The sequence below is a fragment of the Pteropus alecto genome, unplaced genomic scaffold, assembly GCF_000325575.1.
Source record: "Pteropus alecto unplaced genomic scaffold, ASM32557v1 scaffold11, whole genome shotgun sequence".
NCBI lineage: Eukaryota > Metazoa > Chordata > Mammalia > Chiroptera > Pteropodidae > Pteropus > Pteropus alecto.
Window position 1 is genome coordinate 13,975,887 of NW_006431956.1, and position 21,319 is coordinate 13,997,205.

A 21,319-nucleotide genomic window follows, 5' to 3' on the forward strand; every position below is an offset into this window, starting at 1 on the left:
CCTGCACGTTTTCTGTGGAGCTGTCTCCTTGAAGACCTAGGTGTCAGCTTTCTTTGGTCTGCCATTGTTTCCTCTCTCATCCCCTTAATTCTTTAATTTACACGTTTTTATTCTTCGTTGTCATTTTAATGGGATTTCAGGGAGAGATAGAGATAAATTTGTCACATTAACTGCCATGTTTAACCAGAAGTCATATTTTATTCTCTTTTAAGTCTCTCCTGCCAACGATAACTTCAGTGGTAGTAGTCCCCCCTCAGTAGGTTCTCACCAGAAATAGGATTCAGATCAAAGGTCAGGATCATCAACACCCCATTTCCATTATCCATTTCTGAATGACAAATGATCCTAAACATAGTGACTTAAAACAACCAATTATTTTTTTTGCTTATGATTCTGCAATTTGGGAAGGGCCTGGAGACGGGGTATGTCGTTTCTGTTCCATGTGGCATCAGCCCGGGCAGTTCATCTGGGGCTGGAGGTACCCCCTGCAAAGACGGCTCACCCTCACGACTGGCCAGTAGTCCTGGCTGTAGAATGGGTGTTTGATGGGAGCCATCAGTCAGGGCTTCCATTCTTCTCAATGTGGCCTTCCCATGTTGCTTGGTTGGACTCCACAGAAGCTTGGTTCTGTGAAGGAGAACCCACGATCACGCTCACCAGTAGTGTGATCACTAGTGTGCAAGCACTTATCAAGCCCCCATTTTGCATCGCACCTGATAATGTCCCATTGGCCTGAGCGAGTCACATGGCAAAGCCCAGACTTGGTCTGGGAAGAAACGTCACTCCACAGGAACATGGGCTCCTGGAGGCCTCATGGTTCGTTGGGAGCCACGTGCCCTCTGGAACTCTGCAATCCTAGGCTCCTGTGCTTGTGTTTTCCTTTGTGTCACTGGCTTTGTGTCACTTTCTTTCTGAGACATTGGGTGTCAGGTTCTTTTCTTATGGGTAGTTGTATGTGATATAAACATTCAATAAATATGTGTTAGACCACAGAAATATTGTAGCATTGCCACTTAAAATGTTTCTGGGTGGACCATAAAGACTTATTAAACTACGTACCTCACACATGGCTATGATGAATGTGCTTTTTGTTAGTGAAAGACGCAGGGGAAAAAAATCACCCTATGGGGTAAAATTCCTAAATATACCTTTCAGGGAAATTAAGTGCTGGCTTTTGCTTCAGGTTACCAGAGGTTAGCTTCTTGTCCTGTTGATTCAAAAAAAAAAGTTGAAAATTAGCCACTTTTCATACTTGCCTGGACTCCAAAGAATAAAATACTTATGAAATAACCAGACAATGCATTTCTTGGAAATTCCAAACATACATGTCCCGTTACGTGCTTTCCAAGCTTGTCCTGAACATCTCCGCGTATAGTAGGATAGAGCGACATGCCTCGTGCTGCATGTCCTGTAGGACTCGGTCTGTGACTGATCACCGTGTTCGTTTTGTTTGCAGGGGTTCTGTATCTCCAGTATGGAGATGAAACCAAGCAGCTCAGGATGCCGAATGAAATCACAAGTGCAGACACAATCCGTGCTCTCTTCGTAAGTGCCTTTCCACAGCAGCTCACCATGAAAATGCTGGAGTCACCCAGCGTCGCCATTTACATCAAAGATGAAAGCAGAAACGTCTATTATGAATTAAATGATGTCAGGTGAGTAATTGTGCTCTGTGTGTGTGTGTGTGTGTGTGTGTGTGCGTGTGTGTGTCCACCGTGCTGCATTTAACATTGCCACTGTTTATACGGAGCCCTGATCTCTCCATGGCCCAGTGAAGAAAGCATTGCTATTACGCTGACTGGCAGGCCTCTCCCATCCAGGTGTGAATTCATTATCTGGTTTTCTATAGTTCACTCTATTATTCGCTAATCAGGTGTGGTTTACCAAGATGAGGAGAGATTTTTCCCACACAGTTCTTTGCATGTTGCATCTGAAAAGAACATAGGAAATGGTCCAGTCCACTGTTTATCTAAGACTTGTAGAAACTAAGGCCCAGGTGTAGAGACTGGCTCAATATCCTAAAAGCTGAAGGCACCACTTACCACGGGAACTTTCCCAGCTCCTTCTCATGGGCTCTTCCCCTCAGAGGCAGAGCCTACAGGCATTTTAGGGATGATCCCACTGAGTCATTCTTTACATGAGCAAGTTAGAATAAAAGCAGTGGACACCGTGATTTCCCCAAGAAAGGAGGCTGAGAAATAGGCTCCCTTTCCACTTGTTCTTAAACAGTTGGCCTTCACCAAAGGAGCTCACTTTCCAGGTGGGCTTTCTCTGGGGCTCCCAGTAGAGTGTGCTCTCAAGTGAGGCTGTGTGGACTCTTGCTATTGCAGATGGCATGGAAATAAATGCGTCTTTATCCACCGTAGTGGGGCTGTGTATAGAGCGTCTGATCTGTCTCAGGCAAACAGCCCGAGAAACAAGAGTTAAACAGCACCAACAAGCAGTTGCTAGTATAGCCTCTAAATATTTTAGAACTTAAAAAAATTATTTAGTGACGAATCCAGGCTTTCCGTTTGATGGAACCAGACAGTCACATGCATAAAAGTTAAGGGACTTATTTGGGATCGCACGGCCAGTTCATTACCAAGCCCCAAGCCTTCCTGTCCACATTCTTGGTCAAGAATTTTTTATTCCTTCCCCATCTCATCTGGGCCACAACTTGAATTTCTGGGCTCTCGCCCTATGGGGATAGCGGGCTGGCCTGTTTCTCCATTATGGAATTAGTAGAAACTACTTTTTAAAAATATGCCTCTAGTGCATAATATAAACGAATATCTAACAATGATCACATTTGACATATTTAGGCACATATGAGTAATTTAGGGCTTTCAAAATTTGACACATGCCCTAAGGTAGAGGTGCTACATCTGTTGCACAACGTTCCTGCTTTTAAAAAATGTGTTTAAATATTCATGGGTATTAGAAAATTCAAGTTTGTTTTTTGAAATGAATTATTAAGCATGCTGTCACAAAAAAAAAAAAGGAATTTACAAAGCATAAACATGAGGCAATCAATGTTATATTTAAAGAGTATGTTTGCGGTAATATAATCCCCATGTAGTGTTTTTACATGGATATGATGTTTTACAACTCTTCTTGAATTTCTGCATTTTGCAGTTAGAGGAATTGACGGATAAGGTAATAATAAATAAGCATGAAACTAGGCAAAGCCACTTTCGATTATGGAGCTCAAGGATGATGAGATTATTACGAATAATTGGACCCCACTGTCTCGTAGCCCATGCAAGAATTTTTATATTACGATGAGTCACAATACTCTAGAGCCTTTCCCAGATCTTGAAGTATTATTACTGCCTCCTTTATGCATTCTTTGGGAGTGTCCTTAAGTAGTCACAGAGAAATAGGAGGGAGGACACAAAGGAAAGGTTCCCCAAACTTCCAAACTGTGACGATCTTCTTTAATGCAGTTTGGTTATATAGATGAAAACGGTGCTTGACAGAAGTAATCACTTTTAACATCGGGATTTACAGATAATATGTTTATATTTGCAAAAGTGATGATCTTGTCTAAACTTATGCTGCAGTAACTACTGATAGCCTGATTTTTTTTAAAGCTCATTTAAAATACTTAAGTGGGAAGTCACTGATTTATAAATTCATCTAGAATTTTACTTTTTAGTGTTTCTGATTCACATAAAAATGGTTCTAAGAAAATTTCAGTGGAGAATGTTTTTATTTGGTGGCGAGTATAATGTTTATGTTACATAATCACGTGTATGTCTCTTCCAAAGAATTATTCTATTTCCTTGCTTCAATGCGTGAAATGCCCCAATTATATTTTTTTTGAATGGGAGAATAAGTTCTCACCATCACCATTATATAGGGCCTTCCCTCCCCACCAAAAACTACCATGTAGATTTTTAACTGAAGACAGTGGCTTTCATCCAAACCCAGAGACAAATTTCACTTCACACCCTTCAATATTTCTGAAGTGAGACTGTATTTGTTAAACATTTGGCTATTTAATTATGGTTCTAGGTTCTCCATGTTTTCCTTAGAGAAATGCTACAGAGAGTTCAGGTTCATAAATGTTGCCGTAGTAAATGCAATCTGGGCCCTTCCTCTTGGTTCATCTTGGACAAACATATTTCTAAATTAATCGTAAACCAACCTCATGTATTTTCAACACCTTTAGAATCACACTAAGGTTTTTGTGTGTGTGTGTGTGTGTGGCTTAAGTACTCTTTTCAGTTTCTTCACATCGTTAACTGTGACTTTTCCCTCAACCCACAGACCAGATTTCTTTAGTGAATCCCCACATTCTTACCTTCTGTGTGTGAACTATCCCCTTTGTGATCTCTTCAAATAATAAGGCCTGCACACTCGCCCCTAAGCCAGCTTCTCATGAGCTACCTGACATCCGGAGCAGCCGTGCAAGCTTGGGCTAGTCATTGCTTCAAAGCGATTACTGACGGATATTTAAAGAAGGGAAGTAAGACTAGTCCAAGAATCTTCCACTTCGTTTAAAACAAAAACATAACCCAATAATCCCAGTGATTGCGATCAGCCCATGAAACGTGCGGCTACACCTGGAGGAAAGGTATGCGGCTTCCTGAGCACGTTTCCCTGAGCTCACCGCACCGGCTTTGGAAGTGTAGACGGGGCCGAAAGCGCCTTGGGTGCTGGCTCGTCTGCTGATGGAAGCTGCCAGTGGCGGGAGAATGAGCGTACACATTCATACGCTCTTAAACGATTCTAACGTAGGCATTGAGCAAGACGCGGGACGTCTGTTCTTGGCTGCGCTGTGCCTGACTCCCCGGTGCTCAATGCTGGGTTCAGGAGGAGAGACAGACAGACGAGAGGAAGAATTTATCACCTTCTAAATGCCCTGCACGTTCAGTGATTCAGCTCGTATGCAGAAAAGTATTTTTAAAAGCTCACTATGGAAGGAAAAAAAAGGCACTGTAAAGATACTAGTGTTGGTCTTTGTGGTACTTTTTTTTCCCTGGACTTCAAATAGATGTTCTTTCTCTTGCTGAAACTGTTCGAAGCGGAGATAAAAAGCACTTTTCATTTGTATGCGTTCACGAGATAAGCAGAAAACCAGGTGTTCGGGTAAAGTAAACAATTAAATATTTAAATATTAACCAAATCTCTTTGAACATATTATAGCTATTGGAGCTTTATTGTTTCTTAAAGTGTTACCTTTCCTTGCTCAGAATCTTGAAAGAAAATTCATGCCGCCCGCTATCTGTGGGTGGAGAACCACACGGAAAGATAATACCTGAGAAACAAACAAAAAAATGGGAAGCCGAAGTCATTTTTCTTCTCCATATTTATTTTTGCCTATTCTGTGGTAAAAGAACTTTTTGTCTGGTTGACTGTGGACGACAGTTGGATTGTCTGCTGCCATCTTTTACCCAATTCTTATGGGCAAACAAAGAAAATGGCCAAAGTAAGGCTACTTTCGTCTGCCATAGTTATCGATGTTTTTGATTCTAGGAACATTCAGGACAGGTCGCTCCTCAAAGTCTACAACAAGGATCCCGCACACGCATTCAACCACACGCCGAAAACTGTGAACGGAGACGTGAGGGTAAGTGTTCCTGGTCTGTTTTTAATCTTACTCGGTCAGTCAAACTGTCCTTTCTGCTGCCATGTGCTCCTGATGATTTGGGGGTTCTCACCACTCATTGTGTCTGATGACTCATTATTTGTTCCTTGGTAAAGAAATCAGATTTTCTGGTTATTTGGGACAAAGAGATTGAAATGGGGCCTCACACATCCTCATTCACCTCTAAGCATGAAGTTTAGTTATGTCCTCACTCTGAGGGGATCCTGAAAAATCTTTATATAAAAGGGTCCTTGGTCCATAGGACTATTAATTGACTCAGAATACCTCTTGCTATTTTTTTTGCTAATTAAAGCAAAACTAGCATATGAGTAACAATGAAAAAAAAAAAACCATGTACAATTGCGTATAAATCTATTAATGTTCTTATATCAGCTATTCCAAGTCTTAGCGCTCTAATTAAATTACCCACCTTCTAATTCAGGACTGTTTGCTATTGTGCTGTGTTAAATATTATCAAATCCTACCTAAATCATGTTGAGAGCATAATACAAAACTCTGCGTGATTCGAGAGCTAAAATTCTCTAGATTTAGATTATCTCAGAAGATTATCCAAACATTCAAAGCACACAGGGATGTTTTGATGAAAAAAGAGCTGGGAAACTGAAAAGGCAGATTTTAAAATCACATTAATGCAGGTCTGCTAGAAAAGTATTGCGTTTCTAACAACAGCGCTACATTCCTCTGCAGGACAAATGGGAGAAAAAAAAGGAAGATTAGCTTCTCCAGCTGTACCTCCCTTCCACCCCCACCCCTCTTCCCACACACACAAATTTAGAAGACGCCGTGCTATTTTATAGCATCCTTTCTGAGGATTAGCACTCGGCAGGATGCCGGAGTTTAACTAGAAAAAAGTAAATGAATAGGTTTTATTGCCAAAGGAACCCAGGTTCTGTCTTAGAGTTAAAGCAGAGTTACTGAGATGAAGCCGGCTCCGCTTCCCAACAGCGTGTATCAGTTTTCTGTTGCTGCTGTAACAAATTATTACACACTTAGTGGCTTAAAATGACACCAATTTGCCATTTTACAGTTCTAGAGATCAGAAGCCCAACATGGGTGGATTAAAATCAAGGGGTCATCATCAGGACATTGGCTTTCCTTTCTGGAAGCTCTAGAGATGTTTCCTCTTTTCCCAGCTTCTAGAGGCTACACGCTCCTCAGCTTGCAACCCTCTTCCTCCATCTTTCAACCCAGCAGAATAGCATCCCTCTGGCCCTGATTCCATCAGTGCTTACTCCTCCGCTGTGAAGGGCGGTTGTAGATACGTTGGGCCCACGCGAAACTACCAGAGTCTAAACTAAAAGAGTCTCCTTCTTTTACGGTCAGTTGGTTAGCAGTCTTATTCCCCTTCTCCCATGTAGTCATAGGTTCCAAAGTTTAGGACATGGACATCATTGATCTGTCTGCCACACAGGGTATATGAGTTTAGGACCAAGAGGCCAGGGGGTCCAGTAGAAGGTGCTGGGAGGATTTCTATGTAATTCTGGCCTGGAATTTGAGTGATGACATTGTGAGATCAGAGCCGACACTTCTGGAGGAAAAGTCCTCTCACGCACTCAACTGCTGCTTTTTTATGTCAGAAATGATGTGTGATTTGAAGTGAAGGCTGCCTTGCTACTTTAGACAATCTAGGATTTTGAGGTTTACTCTTAGCCAGTTACACTCTAAATGTAAACCAGCACCATGTGAAGACAGATCAAGTCACGCTAATCACGAAGCGGGGACGGAATGTTATAGAACCCTTTGCCTCTTATTACTTTGTTATTCTCTTTCTCACTGATGTTCTTAAGAGTCTGCACCCTTGGAAATCTTTATGTTTGATACGTCTAGCCTTTGAACTGAAGTTTCAGTGGTGCTCAGCGCTCTGTTTCTGTTACACAGAGCCCACACAGGGGTCCCAGAATCGCCTCTGAAAATCTTGTTTATGGCTGGGGAGGACACCTGTTTTAACTCTTAAGCAGATGTGGTACCTACGTAAAGGACCAGCAGTGAGCACGGAGAGAATCAAATATTAACCATATGGACAAAGCCTATTAGAATTCAGAACTTTTGCTTTGGGTTTCAGTAAAGCTGTTCTGTTTGTACCTTTAGATGAGACTGTAGCGATCAATTTCTGAGTGGCCCACAGCCTACTTCAGACAGCAATTTTTCGAGTGTGAGAAAATCAACTTATGTCCCCAGATGACAAATGTTTACCATCCAACCCACAGAAAAGCTTTTAGGTTTCAGTGAAGACGACTTAGAAGTGAGAAATGGAACGCAGTCTAAAAATCAACTAGGTGTGATCGTGCCTGCAGTTTGTAACTTGGCGCCATCACAGATTCCAGAAGTTAAAAGCCATGGAATTCCTTCAGCCTCACCTTTTGGCTCTGGAGGTTGGAATTCTCTCTCCTGCCCGGTTGAATGTAGCTGCCTTGGCATTAAAGGAAAGAAAGCTTTGTTGAGCCCTGTCTGGAAAGCAGCTGCATAACCCCACTGCTCGTGGCAAAGAACAGAAATAGAGAATAGAGCAGGGATGAATCGTAGACTACACCCAGCTGCACGGTGGGTTTTGGGAGCTGCTTCTTCCCGTATGTTTGCAATGTGCGCGTGGCTGTAGAGGAATTTGATGGCAACTGTTCGCGTGCGTCAGTTACGCAGCCCCGCGACTGACGTCATCCACCTCCCCTCCCCGGCCTCCAGCCGCAGCCGGGGACAGACCCCCAGCTGCCACCCATTACCAACACACGCGGCCATCATGGTAAACGGTCAGATCAAGCAGAGACGCAACGACGGCAAGTTCAGATCTTTGCAGTGGCCTCTGAAACCTTCCTTTAAATAGTAAATTTAATATCTTACCCGTGAAAGAAAAGAAAATGTAAGACTCTGGGTGTAAAACAGTCTGTTCTCCTGAGCCGTGTTTTGATGGGAACGGTGTTCCTCAGGAAGCGAGTATTAACTCCGAGGTTGTGGGCACCAGCGGAGTAGATGCTTGGTGGGGAAAACGTGACTAGTTTTTCATTGAGCATCTAGCTGAGCATTTTTGAGGCCACCCTATCTAATGAGACTTGTGGTTCACTGCTAGAATCAAGCATACCCATGTCCTGATTTTTTCCATCACCTGACCTTTGTTACATTCAGTAGTGGTTTTGATAATTCAGTTCCCAAGGGTTTGAGCTCACCACGTGGAATAGGCTCTTTTGCAAAAAAATGATATATGTATTCACGGGTTTGTAATTCACAAATGTACAACTTAAAAATGAGCCAGTCTGTTTGGTGGCTCTCAGAGTACCACCACTTCCTGTTCACCAAACCTAGTGGCTTTTTCACAGTTTTCAGGCTTTTCTACCTTCTTATATGTTTTGAGGTTACTTCTCGAGATTCTCTGCTTTCATCTTTCAGTTCTCTCCCTCTTGTATTTCTTTAATTTTTACCTGTATGTAGGCAGCTTCCAGATTTCCACTTAGAGCATACTCCTCAGAATTGTCCCTGCATCTTAAATTACTTCCCAATGCCCAGGTCAGCCACTACCCTCCCAAATCTCTCTCTCCTACTTGAGCTCTGAGTTTGACACCAGTGAGTAGTCAGTCTGATTAGAAATCTTGGTTTCCATTACTCTGCCATTTCTAAATTCTTTGCCTATGTTCAGACCACCTCGGCCTCTTTTATTCACTTAGTCTTCTTCCTCTTGCCCTCTGAATGGTCTTCCATGTGTTCGGGCAGGCTTCATCGGTTTGTGTGTTTTTTAATTTGCTTTTTTTAAAAAAAAATATGCATCTTTTCCCTTGTGTTTTGTTTTGTTTTGTTTTTTTGGTGCATATGAACTGTTTAATTATGATTAAATAACATTTCCAGTACTGTCTGTTGCTTCCTTCTGTGCTCCCCACTGTGCCCCAGGAAGAGGTCTCAAGTAGATAATAGGCCAGATGTGATCTCCCCCCTAGGGGAGGCTTTATGGGACGGAGGGCGGGCAGGGGGCCAGTCCTTCTTCACGGCCACAAGGACATTGCTCAGCTCCTCCTGCTTCCTCTTGGTGAGGATGTGTGTCCACACCCTTTTCTTGATGAACATCGGGGCCCACTTGTCCTTGGAGACCTTGAGCAGCTCCATGGCGCACCGCTTGTAGGGGGCAAAGCCGCACACCTCCCGGATCATGTCCCACACGAACTTCGTGTGCTCAGTGAGGCGCCTGCGGTGGCGGCTATGCCTCGGCTTGCTCACTTTCTTGGTCACCTTGTGCCCCCTTGTTGAGGCGCACGCCACCGGGTAGCGCAGCACCACGGCTGCTCTTCAATGGCTGCCACGGCAGAAGCTCACTTGGAATTTTCATCTTACTGTTGCTTTAATCATTATACCAATGGGGATGACCCTCAACACTGTATCCCTAGCTCCACTCTTTCTCAAGTTCAAGACCCAAACTCAACTTTCAAGCAGCTGTCCCAATATTTCCAGTATATCCTGCTAAAGAATAATCCTAATCATTTTTTTTTCTTCTAAGCCTTTTTTCTCCATCCATGTTTTTCTCTCTTTGTGAGTGGTGGAGCGATTGTGATGGTGTGCTTATGTGTGAACGTGTGTGTGTGTGTGCATTGAGGGATAGGGAGAAGAGACTTAAAAGTTGGGTGATCGATGATTCTTCAGTTGCCTAACTCCTGTTTCTCAGCACATGCCACCAGTCCCCAGAGCCCTTCCGCTGTGCAAGGACTCCTACCGGTGACCTTTCTGCCATTGCCTACGCGACCACTCCTATAATAGCTAACCTTTTAAAGCATTTACTAACCACTTTTCTGGGTAATTTCATTTACTCCCCAAGACAAGACTTTGAGGCAAGTATTGGTATAAGCCTTCATATTTATAGCTCAGGAAACAGCTGGTTACGTATGTTAAGAAATTTGCCCAAAGCCACACAGCTAGAGTGTGGCAGAGCTGAAATTTGAACCCAGGCAGCTGAGCTCCGGATCCCAGGCTCTTAACAACACTACGCTACTGCTGTAGTTACAGCATTCATTATTTTTCTCTTGGTCACTTATGCAATAGCCTTTAACCAGTCTCCCCAACTCTTCTCATTCCCGTCTAACAACTGCTTCCCAAGTCATCTCCCTAAGTCCAGCTTCCCATTGTGCAAAGAATAGCCCAGCCTGATGGTCGGTATCATCTCCACCCCGACACCCAAGCAGAGCTGCCTCACAGTTCTTACTCCGAGTACCTGGTATGCCCGCTCCTGCCCCATGTATCTGCTTTTAAAAATCCCACCCATCTAACATGCTACGGGACAGTTGCCCAATTCCATCGATAAATTGGGGGCATGATGAAAAGGATGGGAGGGGACACTATTAGGTTTCTAGGTCTCTTCTATACTGTAACAACCAAATGCCATGTGTGCACTATGCTTGAATACTGATTAGAACAAACCAACTATAAAAGACATCTTTGAAACTGTTCGGGAAATTTGAACATGTGTTAGGAATCAGATGATATTAAGGGATAACCGGTAATTCTGTTGGGTATAATGATGGCTTGGTGGTTGTGTTTACAAAAATGAGACATACTAAAGTATTTACAGGCTAAACAGCACGATTAATGGGATTTGCCTTAAAATACTCCAGCAGAGCAAACCAAAAAAGTAGAAATAGATGAAACAAAATTGGTAATACGTTGAAAAATGTCAAAGCTGGATGATGGAAGTTTGTTATATTATTTTCTCTACTTTTTTTTTATGGTTGAAATTTTCTATAATAAAATGTAAAAAAGAAACACTTGCTTTGAGAGGCCAGATAAAAGACTATCTGCTCCATGAAATTTTCCCTAATGCTCTGTCAGAATTAATCTGTCCCTTTTGGGGGACGTTCTGCTCATTCTCTTGGTGTTATAATCATTTAGATGCATGTTCATCTCATCCATGAGACTGTAAGTTCTCCAAAGGCACAAACAGTCTCATGTTTGTCTTTGTATCCCTCCGAAAGCCAGTGTCTTACCCACTGTGAGTGTAAACACTTGTTAAACACATGCGCTGAGTATTATAATGATAGTGCTACAAATGCCTGTATTATTCATTTTCTGTCATTAATGAGAACCCACTGTAAAAATATCTCTCTGTGCTCATCACCAGAAATAGTTGTGTTTCTCCTGGTTTATTTTTGTCATATGGACACTCTGAATCTTGTAAGTGATCATTTTCCCTCTTTGTGTCGCTACTCTAAAGCTTAGAATTAAATTTGTGGCCCACCCACAGCAAGCATACAGGCATTTTGCAGCATGTATTTTGTGTGTTGGCTTTGTTCCTGGCCTCTCTTTTTACTTTTTTACTTTTATATTTTTGTCATACATTTTACTTTGACTTTTTTTGGAGGGGGGCTGGCAAAATTGTAATAATTCATGTGAACTCTATTAATTTCTTTCTGGAATCAGAATAGTCGTTGTATACCATTGGTTTTTTGGATGGAGACTAATAAACCTTTTTGTGTCTTCATAGTAGTAGTCTACAATGTGTTAAACACTTTAGATATTATCTAAATTAGTCAACAACTGCAAAATAGGTACGCTGACTCCATTTCACAGATGACACAGTTGAGGCCAGTGAAGTCGAGTCGTTCCCAGGCCCACGCACCTGGTGAATGTTGGACATTTGATTCAAACCCAGTTCCTTCTGACCCTTGGATTAATCCTGTAGCCTCTCTTTCTTGATAGTTCCATTTAAGCTTCGCCAGTTTTGAAAAGATGCTCCTAGTAAGATTTTAGAACACACGGAATAGCCTTTTAAAATATTCGTTTTACTTAAGCCTATGATGTGTCTACTTCATGGCATCTTTTATATTTGACTTCGTGCATTCTCTTCTCTTCTCTTCTGACTAGATTAAAAAGATATCCCACAAGGAAAAAAAAAAAGAAAGGAAAGGAAAAGAATTATGTGCTCATTTAGTATGTATATATGGAGCGGCCATGCCATAGAGCTCTCTTTCCACAGAGAAGTGTTCTGGTTGAGAAGGATTGGGGACGTTGGTGGGGAGGAGATGGTGAATGAAATAACCCTATAGGAATGGAAGAGCAAAGAATCTCATAGAAATGGAAGTTTTCAAAAACACTCCTAGCTAGTTTTCTTTCATTCGTTCAAGGTCCTTCTTGACCCAGCCGCCACACTATTCCCCTCACCCACGTAATGACGGTACTGTTAGAACACTCACGATCTGCTTACTCTGTGCCAGGTACCGTGCCAACCATTCGGAAAAATGAACATTTTGCTCTTTCGATTTTCAAAACAACCCAGTGTGAGAGGAATTCTTATTATCTCCCTGTTTCCGACGTGGAAGCTGAGAATCAGGGAGGTTAGGGAACTTGCTCAGAGCTACACAGCTTGTCAGAAGTGGAGCTGGATTCAGAGCCAGACAGAACCAGAATCTTGTAACTGGCCTTCTGACTCCGGTGGTCGCTACTCTCCTTCCCCACACGACTGTCCCAGCGGTGTCCACATGCCGCCCCCTTCGCGGACCTAACTCAAAAGCCACTATTTTCATCTCATCTCCCCGATTCCTCTCTTCTCTAAGCCTCCCAACCACTGTGCCTTCTCTGACTTCCACAGAACCTCACCTGTCTACTTGCCTCTCCCAGCACACTCACCTGGTCCTGCCTGCATCACAGTTACTGATGCACACATCTTAAGTTCTTTTTTAAAGTCGAAGCTTCTTAGGAGCAAAGTCCCTGCGTTTCCCTTGTACGGTGTCCCGCTCTGAGAAAATTCTCATTAAATATCTGGATGAAAAAGGAGCTCACTTCAGCACTTTCTCTATCGCACATTTTCAGTTAATGCCTTCTCTACTAAGATCAGTAAAGTGATTTATAAATGGAAACGTTTGAGGTTCTAGTTTATTCCAGGACTAGTTCCTGACCGAAATGAGGAATTAGAGTGCCAATCTGTCTTATCAAAATTCCCTATCAATATATTTTTATAGCAGTGAATAGCCCTAAAGTTTAAGATGAGAATAACAGATTTGTCAAATTAAAATAAATGATTGTGAGAGGTGCACACATATCTGCACTTTATTTTCGGGAGTTCAATTCACCTGTGGTAGAAAGTAAGCTAATCTCCGGATAGCAGATTAAATAAGACAGGGCTTGTTTTACTGTATTTATGACTCAGTAGGACAAATCTTGCTTTTCGATTAAATTGGTAGTTAGTGTTACAAATATTCGCAAACTCATAAAGTAGGAGCGATGATTTTAGAGCAGTTAATCTAACCCCTCTATTGTGAAGTTTCATTGATTCACTCACCCAACTATTAAGCATCGAGTTGCTTCTCTGGTTCAGAGTCTCGTGCAAGATTCTGAAGATATCCTGTTGACCAAGAACGACACGGGTTTGAACTGCGTGGGTCCACATATATGTGGATTTTTAAAATATATACGTACAGTACTATAAATGTATTTTCTCCTTAACTTTCTTAACATTTTCTTTTCTCTAGTTTACTTTATTGTATGAATACAGTTCATAATATATATAACATACAAAAAAATGTGTGAATTGACTATGTTATCAGTAAGGCTACCAGTCAACAGTAGGCTAGTAGTAGTTAAGTTTTGGGGGAGTCAAAAGTTTAACACGAGTTTTTGACTGTGTGTGGGGGGGTCAGAGCCCCCACCTCCACCATGTTCAGGAATCAACTGTAATAGTGACCGAGTACGGTACCTGCCCTCACAGATCTTACAGTCTAGTGAAAGATCAGAAAGTCAATAATTCATAATGATACAGACAGCTATAATTTTCACATAGGTTCCAGGCTGTGTGAAATCCTTGCCTTCATTCTGTGATTTGCTTGAGTGAACACTGGAACTCACTTATGCGCAATGTATGTAATTATGTCCCTTTCCTGTCATGCCTTTCTGACAGGCAAAAAGACATTTCTATTGGAAATGGTAAAGAATTACTCTCATTGAAATGATTTAGCCAGGCAAATGCATTTCGATACAGTGGCAACCCAGAGCAAGGTAGGTATTTTCTTCCTCCCTCGCTGCTTCCACTTATACTTTATTTTTAAGAAGCAAGAAAGGGTAATATCTGCATATCTGATATGCAGCTTCCAAGTGATACAAATCTCATCTTTCCTGCTGTGTGGCTGCTTGCTATTCCTTGCACTTTTTTTTTTTTCCTTTTTGTCATTGAGAGGTTATGACAACATGAGCCATATTGTATTTATAAACATCACGTGTTTCCTTGATATGGCTTGCAGTTTCTGCCAGACGGAACACATGGAAGAAACATTTCTCGTTAGCTCAGCATTGGTTTTAGTTATGTCGATTTCCGGGACAGGAAAAATGCCTTCCTACTCAGATTTAACTTTCATAGGGTAGAAACAAAACCTCTGAATGTCCGTGAAATAGTTTTAACAAGGGTGGATACTGCTCCTTTAAACCACATATTTTGACTAAAAGCTTCCTTCTGTAAAAAAAAAAAAAAACAACCCAAGCCTTGCATTCAGTCACCATAAAGACAGGCAGAGCTGGAAGCATTCGAGAGATGGATGGTTTCAAGGTCTCTGCAAGTCTAGAAAGTTTCTTCTAGAAGAGAAAGTTTCACGGAAAATGTAAGGTAAGAACTATGCCTTTATAACAAAATACAATTTTCAGAATTCTTTTGTCATGCTGGGGCACATTTACATTGAATTGAGTCAGGTCTTCTGTATGCAAGTTTGGATTCAATGAGGAATTAAAAGTCTAGGTTTTATTTTAACTTCATACACACTGCTTAGAAGCACACTTCTTTGTTATTGGTGTATGTTTTTAAAATTCCATTTAAATTACATTGGGCTGGCTCCAAATCTATAAATCTTGTGATCTAGTTTCTGTTTAACCTTATAGCTTAGAAAAGGATTTAAAGTGTCAACATTGTTTGTTAGTATGGATCTCATTGATTTATGTATTTTAGGACAATTCTCAGTGTTTTCACAAAGGTATTGACTTGCATTTAGTTTCTGAGGCAAATGTAGAGAATTTGAAGGTGTGGTACAAATGGGGAGACTACTGTGTGTTCTTCTACATTCCAGGCAAAATTATTTGCTTTTTATTCATTGTGAAAAAACAGTTGAAATTTTAAAATAAAAACAGCTCTTTTATCTTGATTTGGACATTTTTTAAAAGAAATATCAATTTAGGCTTTATGAATAACACTAAAAACTTCTACGGTTTTACATAACATATAATTCTAGTCTATCAAGTTTAATGATTGCCTGGAAAAATGTCTGGCAGAAATTATATTTACTTGAGTTAACTGTTCTGTCTTATTCTTGCGCTAGTTCAGTCACAATATTTTGCATTTTTTTTCTAAAAGAGATTAATAAGAGCAATGGTCTAGTAAATCGGTCTGTTTCCTTTTAAAGGTTAATGTGTGCATGGATCTGCTTATCCATAACTACTCTGTGGATGTCTTTATCCCAGAGGAGCAAATACGCATAAGAAGTTGTTATCCAGTGTGGTCTAAATAATATATATTATTTCATTTTGTTGTCATAATAACCCTATGGCGGAGGTTACTGTCATAACCATCTTAAGTTTGGAAAACTGTGACCGAGAGGGATTAAGTAACAAGATCACACACTAATAAGTAGCACAGCTGGGATTCAAACCCAGCTGACAGTCCTTGTTTTAAAATCCTACACTGCACAGCCAAGCCTGAAGTCAGATACAGATAATTTATCTGGAAAGTAATCATTACAAATACATAATGTTTATTTGTCTTCCAGATAAATTATTTTGAACAATTTTGGATTTCTTCTTATTTTATATATCTGTAGCGTCTAAAACCTAGTATCAGACTGGTTTTTATTCAGGGATCTGGTTACAACTTACTCAGAGTGAAATGAAAACTAAACATTAGATAGTGAAAATAGCAAAGAACGCTGTGGATAAATGACTTTTTTCTCTTTACCGCTTTCTTCTTTGCTTCATGTGTTGTGTCACCAATAAAAATTGTTTTCATGGGATAGGGCAGGAAGCTTATGTGTGAGCTTGACTGGGAAGTGAGAAAGTCCCTTTGAATGGAGACCGCCTGCATGTGCCTGCCTGCTGGCCTTTTAGGCTTCTAAAAGCAGGCGGACAGGAAGAATGTTTAAAAAAGAAAAAAAAAAAAAAACCCTTGAAGGTGGAGCGTTTTGAAGCCAGGGTAGGTAGCTGGTAGCTGAACCACCTTAGAAGCAGGCACTGTTGCTCTCCTCACCCACTCCTGAAAACCGAGACATTCACTCAGCCGCAAAAATGTCCTGGTGACTTGTGATGTGAAGTAATGACTGCCTGCAGCATCCACAGGGGATGCAGCCGCTCATCACGGCATTGCACTTGGGCAGCTCCAGGATCAAGACAAGTGCTTCCAGCCCCGCGAGCTCTGTGTCCTGCTAGAGTGTTCAGGAGAGGTTTATGCCACACCCTCTGCCCTCTGATCTCCAAGCCGCATCCCTTTTCTTGGCTTTTTTAAATAGAGATGTTCGCAGAAATTGCCTGTGACTGGGAGCCTATGTCCTGGTGTCTTCAGGTCGTATCCCCTGCACCTGCGTATTTTCTTCCAGGAGTTTTGCTTTCGTCTCCTCTGTGGGTCCCCAGTCAGGGCAGCTCAGATTCCAGGAGCTTGTTTCCTGTTACATCAGCCCGGGCTCCCTCGGGTCCAAGATCCTACCCTGTAGAGAGCTTCTAGGTGACCATTCTTTTCTTCACGCTTTTTCTAAAAGTTCTCACGTAAAAGCATGGGTTACCTATATATAAATTTGTGGGGAAAGTACATGTTTATTTTTAAAGGGGAAAAAAAATGCTTTGAAGATACATCTTGCCTGGTAGTGAGCCATTTCCTCTTTGCTCTCCCTTTTCCCCAAGGCATCAGTGATCCCTTTGCTTGTGTGTGATTTGCAGGAGCGACACGCTGTCTGCTCCTGAGGAACGCGCGCTGGCCACTGTAGATTTGCGACTTGACTTGTATCACTCCCTCAAGAAACAGCCCTGGCTTATTTGGAATCATAGGGTTTTAGAGGTGAGGAAAAGGTCTTACGTGTACCGTCTCTTATAACCCTTTCCCTCATCAGTTCTGACTCAAGAAGCCTTCCATGGTTGGTGCGACTTGATTAAGACCACAAAATAAGGAAGTGACAAAAATAGGGCTGGAGCCCAGGCCACCAGGCGCCTCACACCAGCCTTTTGTCCCTCTCCAGTGATCCCCGCCTTCTGTTCTCACCCTCTGGGTCTCAGGGGGTTTGTTTTCTTTATTGATTTAGGCAAACACTATATATTTGACTTCTCTTAGCCATCCATTGTTGTAGCTGAGCGAAGCCAAGTCTTACGTACTGTCCAGATAGCAGTACAATGCTACTGTGTGGCCAGAGCTCATTAATTAGAAATGCATGGGCCTAAACCAAAAATAAATGGAGTTTGAACTAACCAGATTTAGATTATCCAATATATTATTGGAGGCGAACAAGCCATCAAGTGAACTGAAAAACAGCAGCTGATTCAAATTATGAGATACTTCGAATAAAACAATATCAGCTTAAAAGAGTTTTATAGTGTTAGTGCGTTATATTCAGAATTCAGCCTCTTTGCTAAGGCAAAAAGCTCCTATAGTAATTCCATCTGAAACTTTAATGTATTACTGCTCACGCTACTTTAAAAGCTGTTTTTCACTTGGAGCCAGTGATTTTAATAATTTTATGATGTTGTTTTAATGACTATTGGAAAGATAAGTAGGGCAAAGAACTTGAGAGTGAATGAAATATTATTGCTCTGTCACAACTAAATAAAAAAAAGTCCATTTAAAATGGACTTAAAGAAAAGCATTAAATGACTAATAGTGCATTTGGTGCGAGATCATGGTTGACATGGTGACACTATCTTGTTATTGAGAGAAGTGTAGAATCCAAGGCTTTAAGACAAAGACCGAGTTGAATGTTCATGGGAGCGACAGAGTAAAATGTCATTAAAGATCATATAGTTGAAAAAATTCACCATTTTGATGTCAAAATCAAACCGAATTCCTGCCTAAGCATTCTCAAGCCCCTCGGCATCTTGTTATTTGGCACAAAAGAAGAGCTAGCTGTTCACTCAGTCATTTTTGTGCAGATTTATTTAAGTCCTTTTCACATGAAAGGTGTGAATACCCAGCATGTCATTCCAGCCAGAGGACGCCTTCTCTTCTCATTGTTCAGGCAGCACTAACTCACTCCATATTTCTGAAATACAGAAAATATGTTGTACTCAGTTGGCTGATGGACACATGTACTTGATTTCTTTCCTTTTATTTTTCTCTTTTCCTATGAAATCAAAGGTCATGCTTTCCCTTGCTCTGATTTAATTCTTTGAACCCGTTTCTCTTCATTTGCCCTTGATATCGTAGGAAGAACTGCCAAAGTTGCGGGGGAACCCCCTAAACAATAGTAAGAAGTCGTCACAGTGTCAATGATGAGGTAACTTAGAATTAGCAGGGACCTGACCTACAGGCTTCAACTCCAGTGCATGTTTTTTTCTGAAACATGCCTCGGAAGTGTTAGGTGTCCCAGTCAGGTTCTGATGGCTTCGTCTAGGATGAGCATCTAGTGTCATTCTTTGTACTCACTTCCAAGGAGGAAGGCGACCGAACAGCATATTCTGTAGATGGTTGACCCACTGCCGTAAGGATTGAGGGAACATACTAGATACATATCCACAAAGTGGATACCATTTTTGCTTGCCTGTAAGAGCAAATCTAAAAATATGTATTTCCTAGCAGCTGTGTAACGGCAAAAAAAAAAAAAAATCTGCTGCACTCCAGCGCAAATTACTCACTAGATATCTCCAGGGTTCAGATCTTAATGCTTCAGAAATTTGCTGCAGATTTTACTGTATATATTTAGACCAAGGAGCCTATTAGCTTGCAATCTGGGAGAACCTCTGCATTCTCATGAAAATGAGAAATGTGCCACTGTTGGCAACCCAAGGCTATAATTATGTTAATCTGACCATTTTAAGACTGAAATATGTTGTTTTAAAATGTGTCTGTATTTTTATTATTTGTAACAATGATCTGAAGAAATTTAGTGAAATGCTAATAAGTTTCTATTCAGTCTCACTTTGTGACTAGAGCATAAAAATGAGTCAGATGTGGTATTTTGATATTTTTAATTTTGGCAGAGTTTTTATCCACAGAATTGTACTCATATACATAGTACATCTTAACATAAAAACCACCAAAACATACTTTTATATTTTAAAGTAGATATAGTGAATATATTTGCAAGGCCATCTCGGCATATATGTTTAATCACAAAACATTTCTGCATTTGCATTAAATCATCATACTGCTTTCTTTACCCATCCCCCCCTTCCAAAAAGCCAAAAATTATTTCATGAGCAAGACCACAAGATAAATGTATTTCTATCAAGAATTATCCTAAAGCACACAGAGCACTGATACACATGTAGGCTAGGACTAGAATGGACAATAAAGTTGAAATTCTGAGAGTATTTAAAAACTTGCCTTTAGTTCAAATCATTGTTTTTGCCTCCCCCTCACCAACCAAAACTTGTATTCTTGCCACAGGCACGTGGAGACAGGGGTTCTCTTTTCATTCCCGAAAAGAGGTTCTCCCCGGTGATAAGATGGGAAGGGAAGGCGATGTGGGCTATCGCTCATCTTATAATTTTTATAAATAATCGATCTTTGAACCTCCTTGTCAAGCCAGTATAAAGCGTATGGGAAGTCTTTTACCTAGCCTGATCTGGATTCGGAATTGCCAATTCATTTGGGAATGAGAATGAAGAAAAGCACCTTCTCGAAGTCCGCAGAATATAATTAGATTTCTTTCTCAAGGGCGATGCTTTGGGATGCAATACAGTATGGTGTTCTTACGTTGGCTGCATTCAGAATCTCCATCCGTCCATGAGCTCTTGTGTCTCAGAAGGAGAGTGTGTCTGTCATTCTCTTCATCCTCCTAAGAATATCGTAAAATGGGTACTGTCTATTCTATTCATTTGCTTTTGCAGTTTATTGAGTGAGCCCACAAGTGTTGGTTGGTGATTTTAATAATAACACATATTGATCACACTTTTCTGCATACAAAGGCGTGAAGGGTGTGCCTGAACCAGAGCTTCAGAAATGTGCAGTGCCAAGGCCACGGTCACGGCCAGGAGACCACAGCCGAGAAGATCGTCAGGAGGAGAACCCAAGTCTTTTCATTCATAACCCAGCGCTGGTTCCATCACACTCTACTGCCTTTCTTGAGCGTCATGGCGGGGAACAGTACTGGTAGAAGAGGATGGTTAAAACTTTTTAAAAATTGGGAACTAATTTACAGACTTCAGGGCATGGAAGAAGAACTTGTGAGTTGACGGTCATCAGACTCAAGCCATTATTTTGCTGCCCTAATTGTAAGAAACTCCCTTTGTCTGTGTCTTGACCCATAGCTTCCTGTCCTCTCTAGGGATATTTTGCCCCGATGTTGCTTTTCAAAGAGGGGAAGGAAAGTAAGATAAAGGATAAAACAAAGAAGAAAAAGGACTGGACGTTGGGTTAGGCAGCGGGGGAGGATAGGCTACTTTGGGGTCAGCCTGGAGCTTGTTTCTTTTTGAGATGAGTTGAAAGCTCTTGCTACTGGTCATGAACTTGCAAAGGCGCTCCACAAGTTGCAAAGCATTTTCTTTACATGTCTGCCCCCTTGCTGGATGTGGGCACTTTGTCATAGGGAGCGTGACTTCTTTACATGGAGTCACTGGGCCAGTCAGTAGCTATCTATTTTGTTTCTCTTG

General features: G+C 41.3%; 1 protein-coding gene across 8 annotated transcripts in view; it reads left to right on the top strand.

The window, feature by feature from the left end:
- The window catches only part of KIAA1217 (KIAA1217 ortholog), a 268,562-nt gene that overhangs the window by 169,645 nt on the left and 77,598 nt on the right, over window positions 1–21,319 (top strand). For all 8 annotated transcript variants that reach the window (XM_015585625.2, XM_015585624.2, XM_015585619.1 and 5 more), the window contains exons 4-5: window positions 1,457–1,655; window positions 5,464–5,557. In XM_015585625.2, the coding sequence (XP_015441111.1) occupies window positions 1,457–1,655; window positions 5,464–5,557 (293 nt within the window). The remainder of the gene's footprint in view (window positions 1–1,456; window positions 1,656–5,463; window positions 5,558–21,319) is intronic.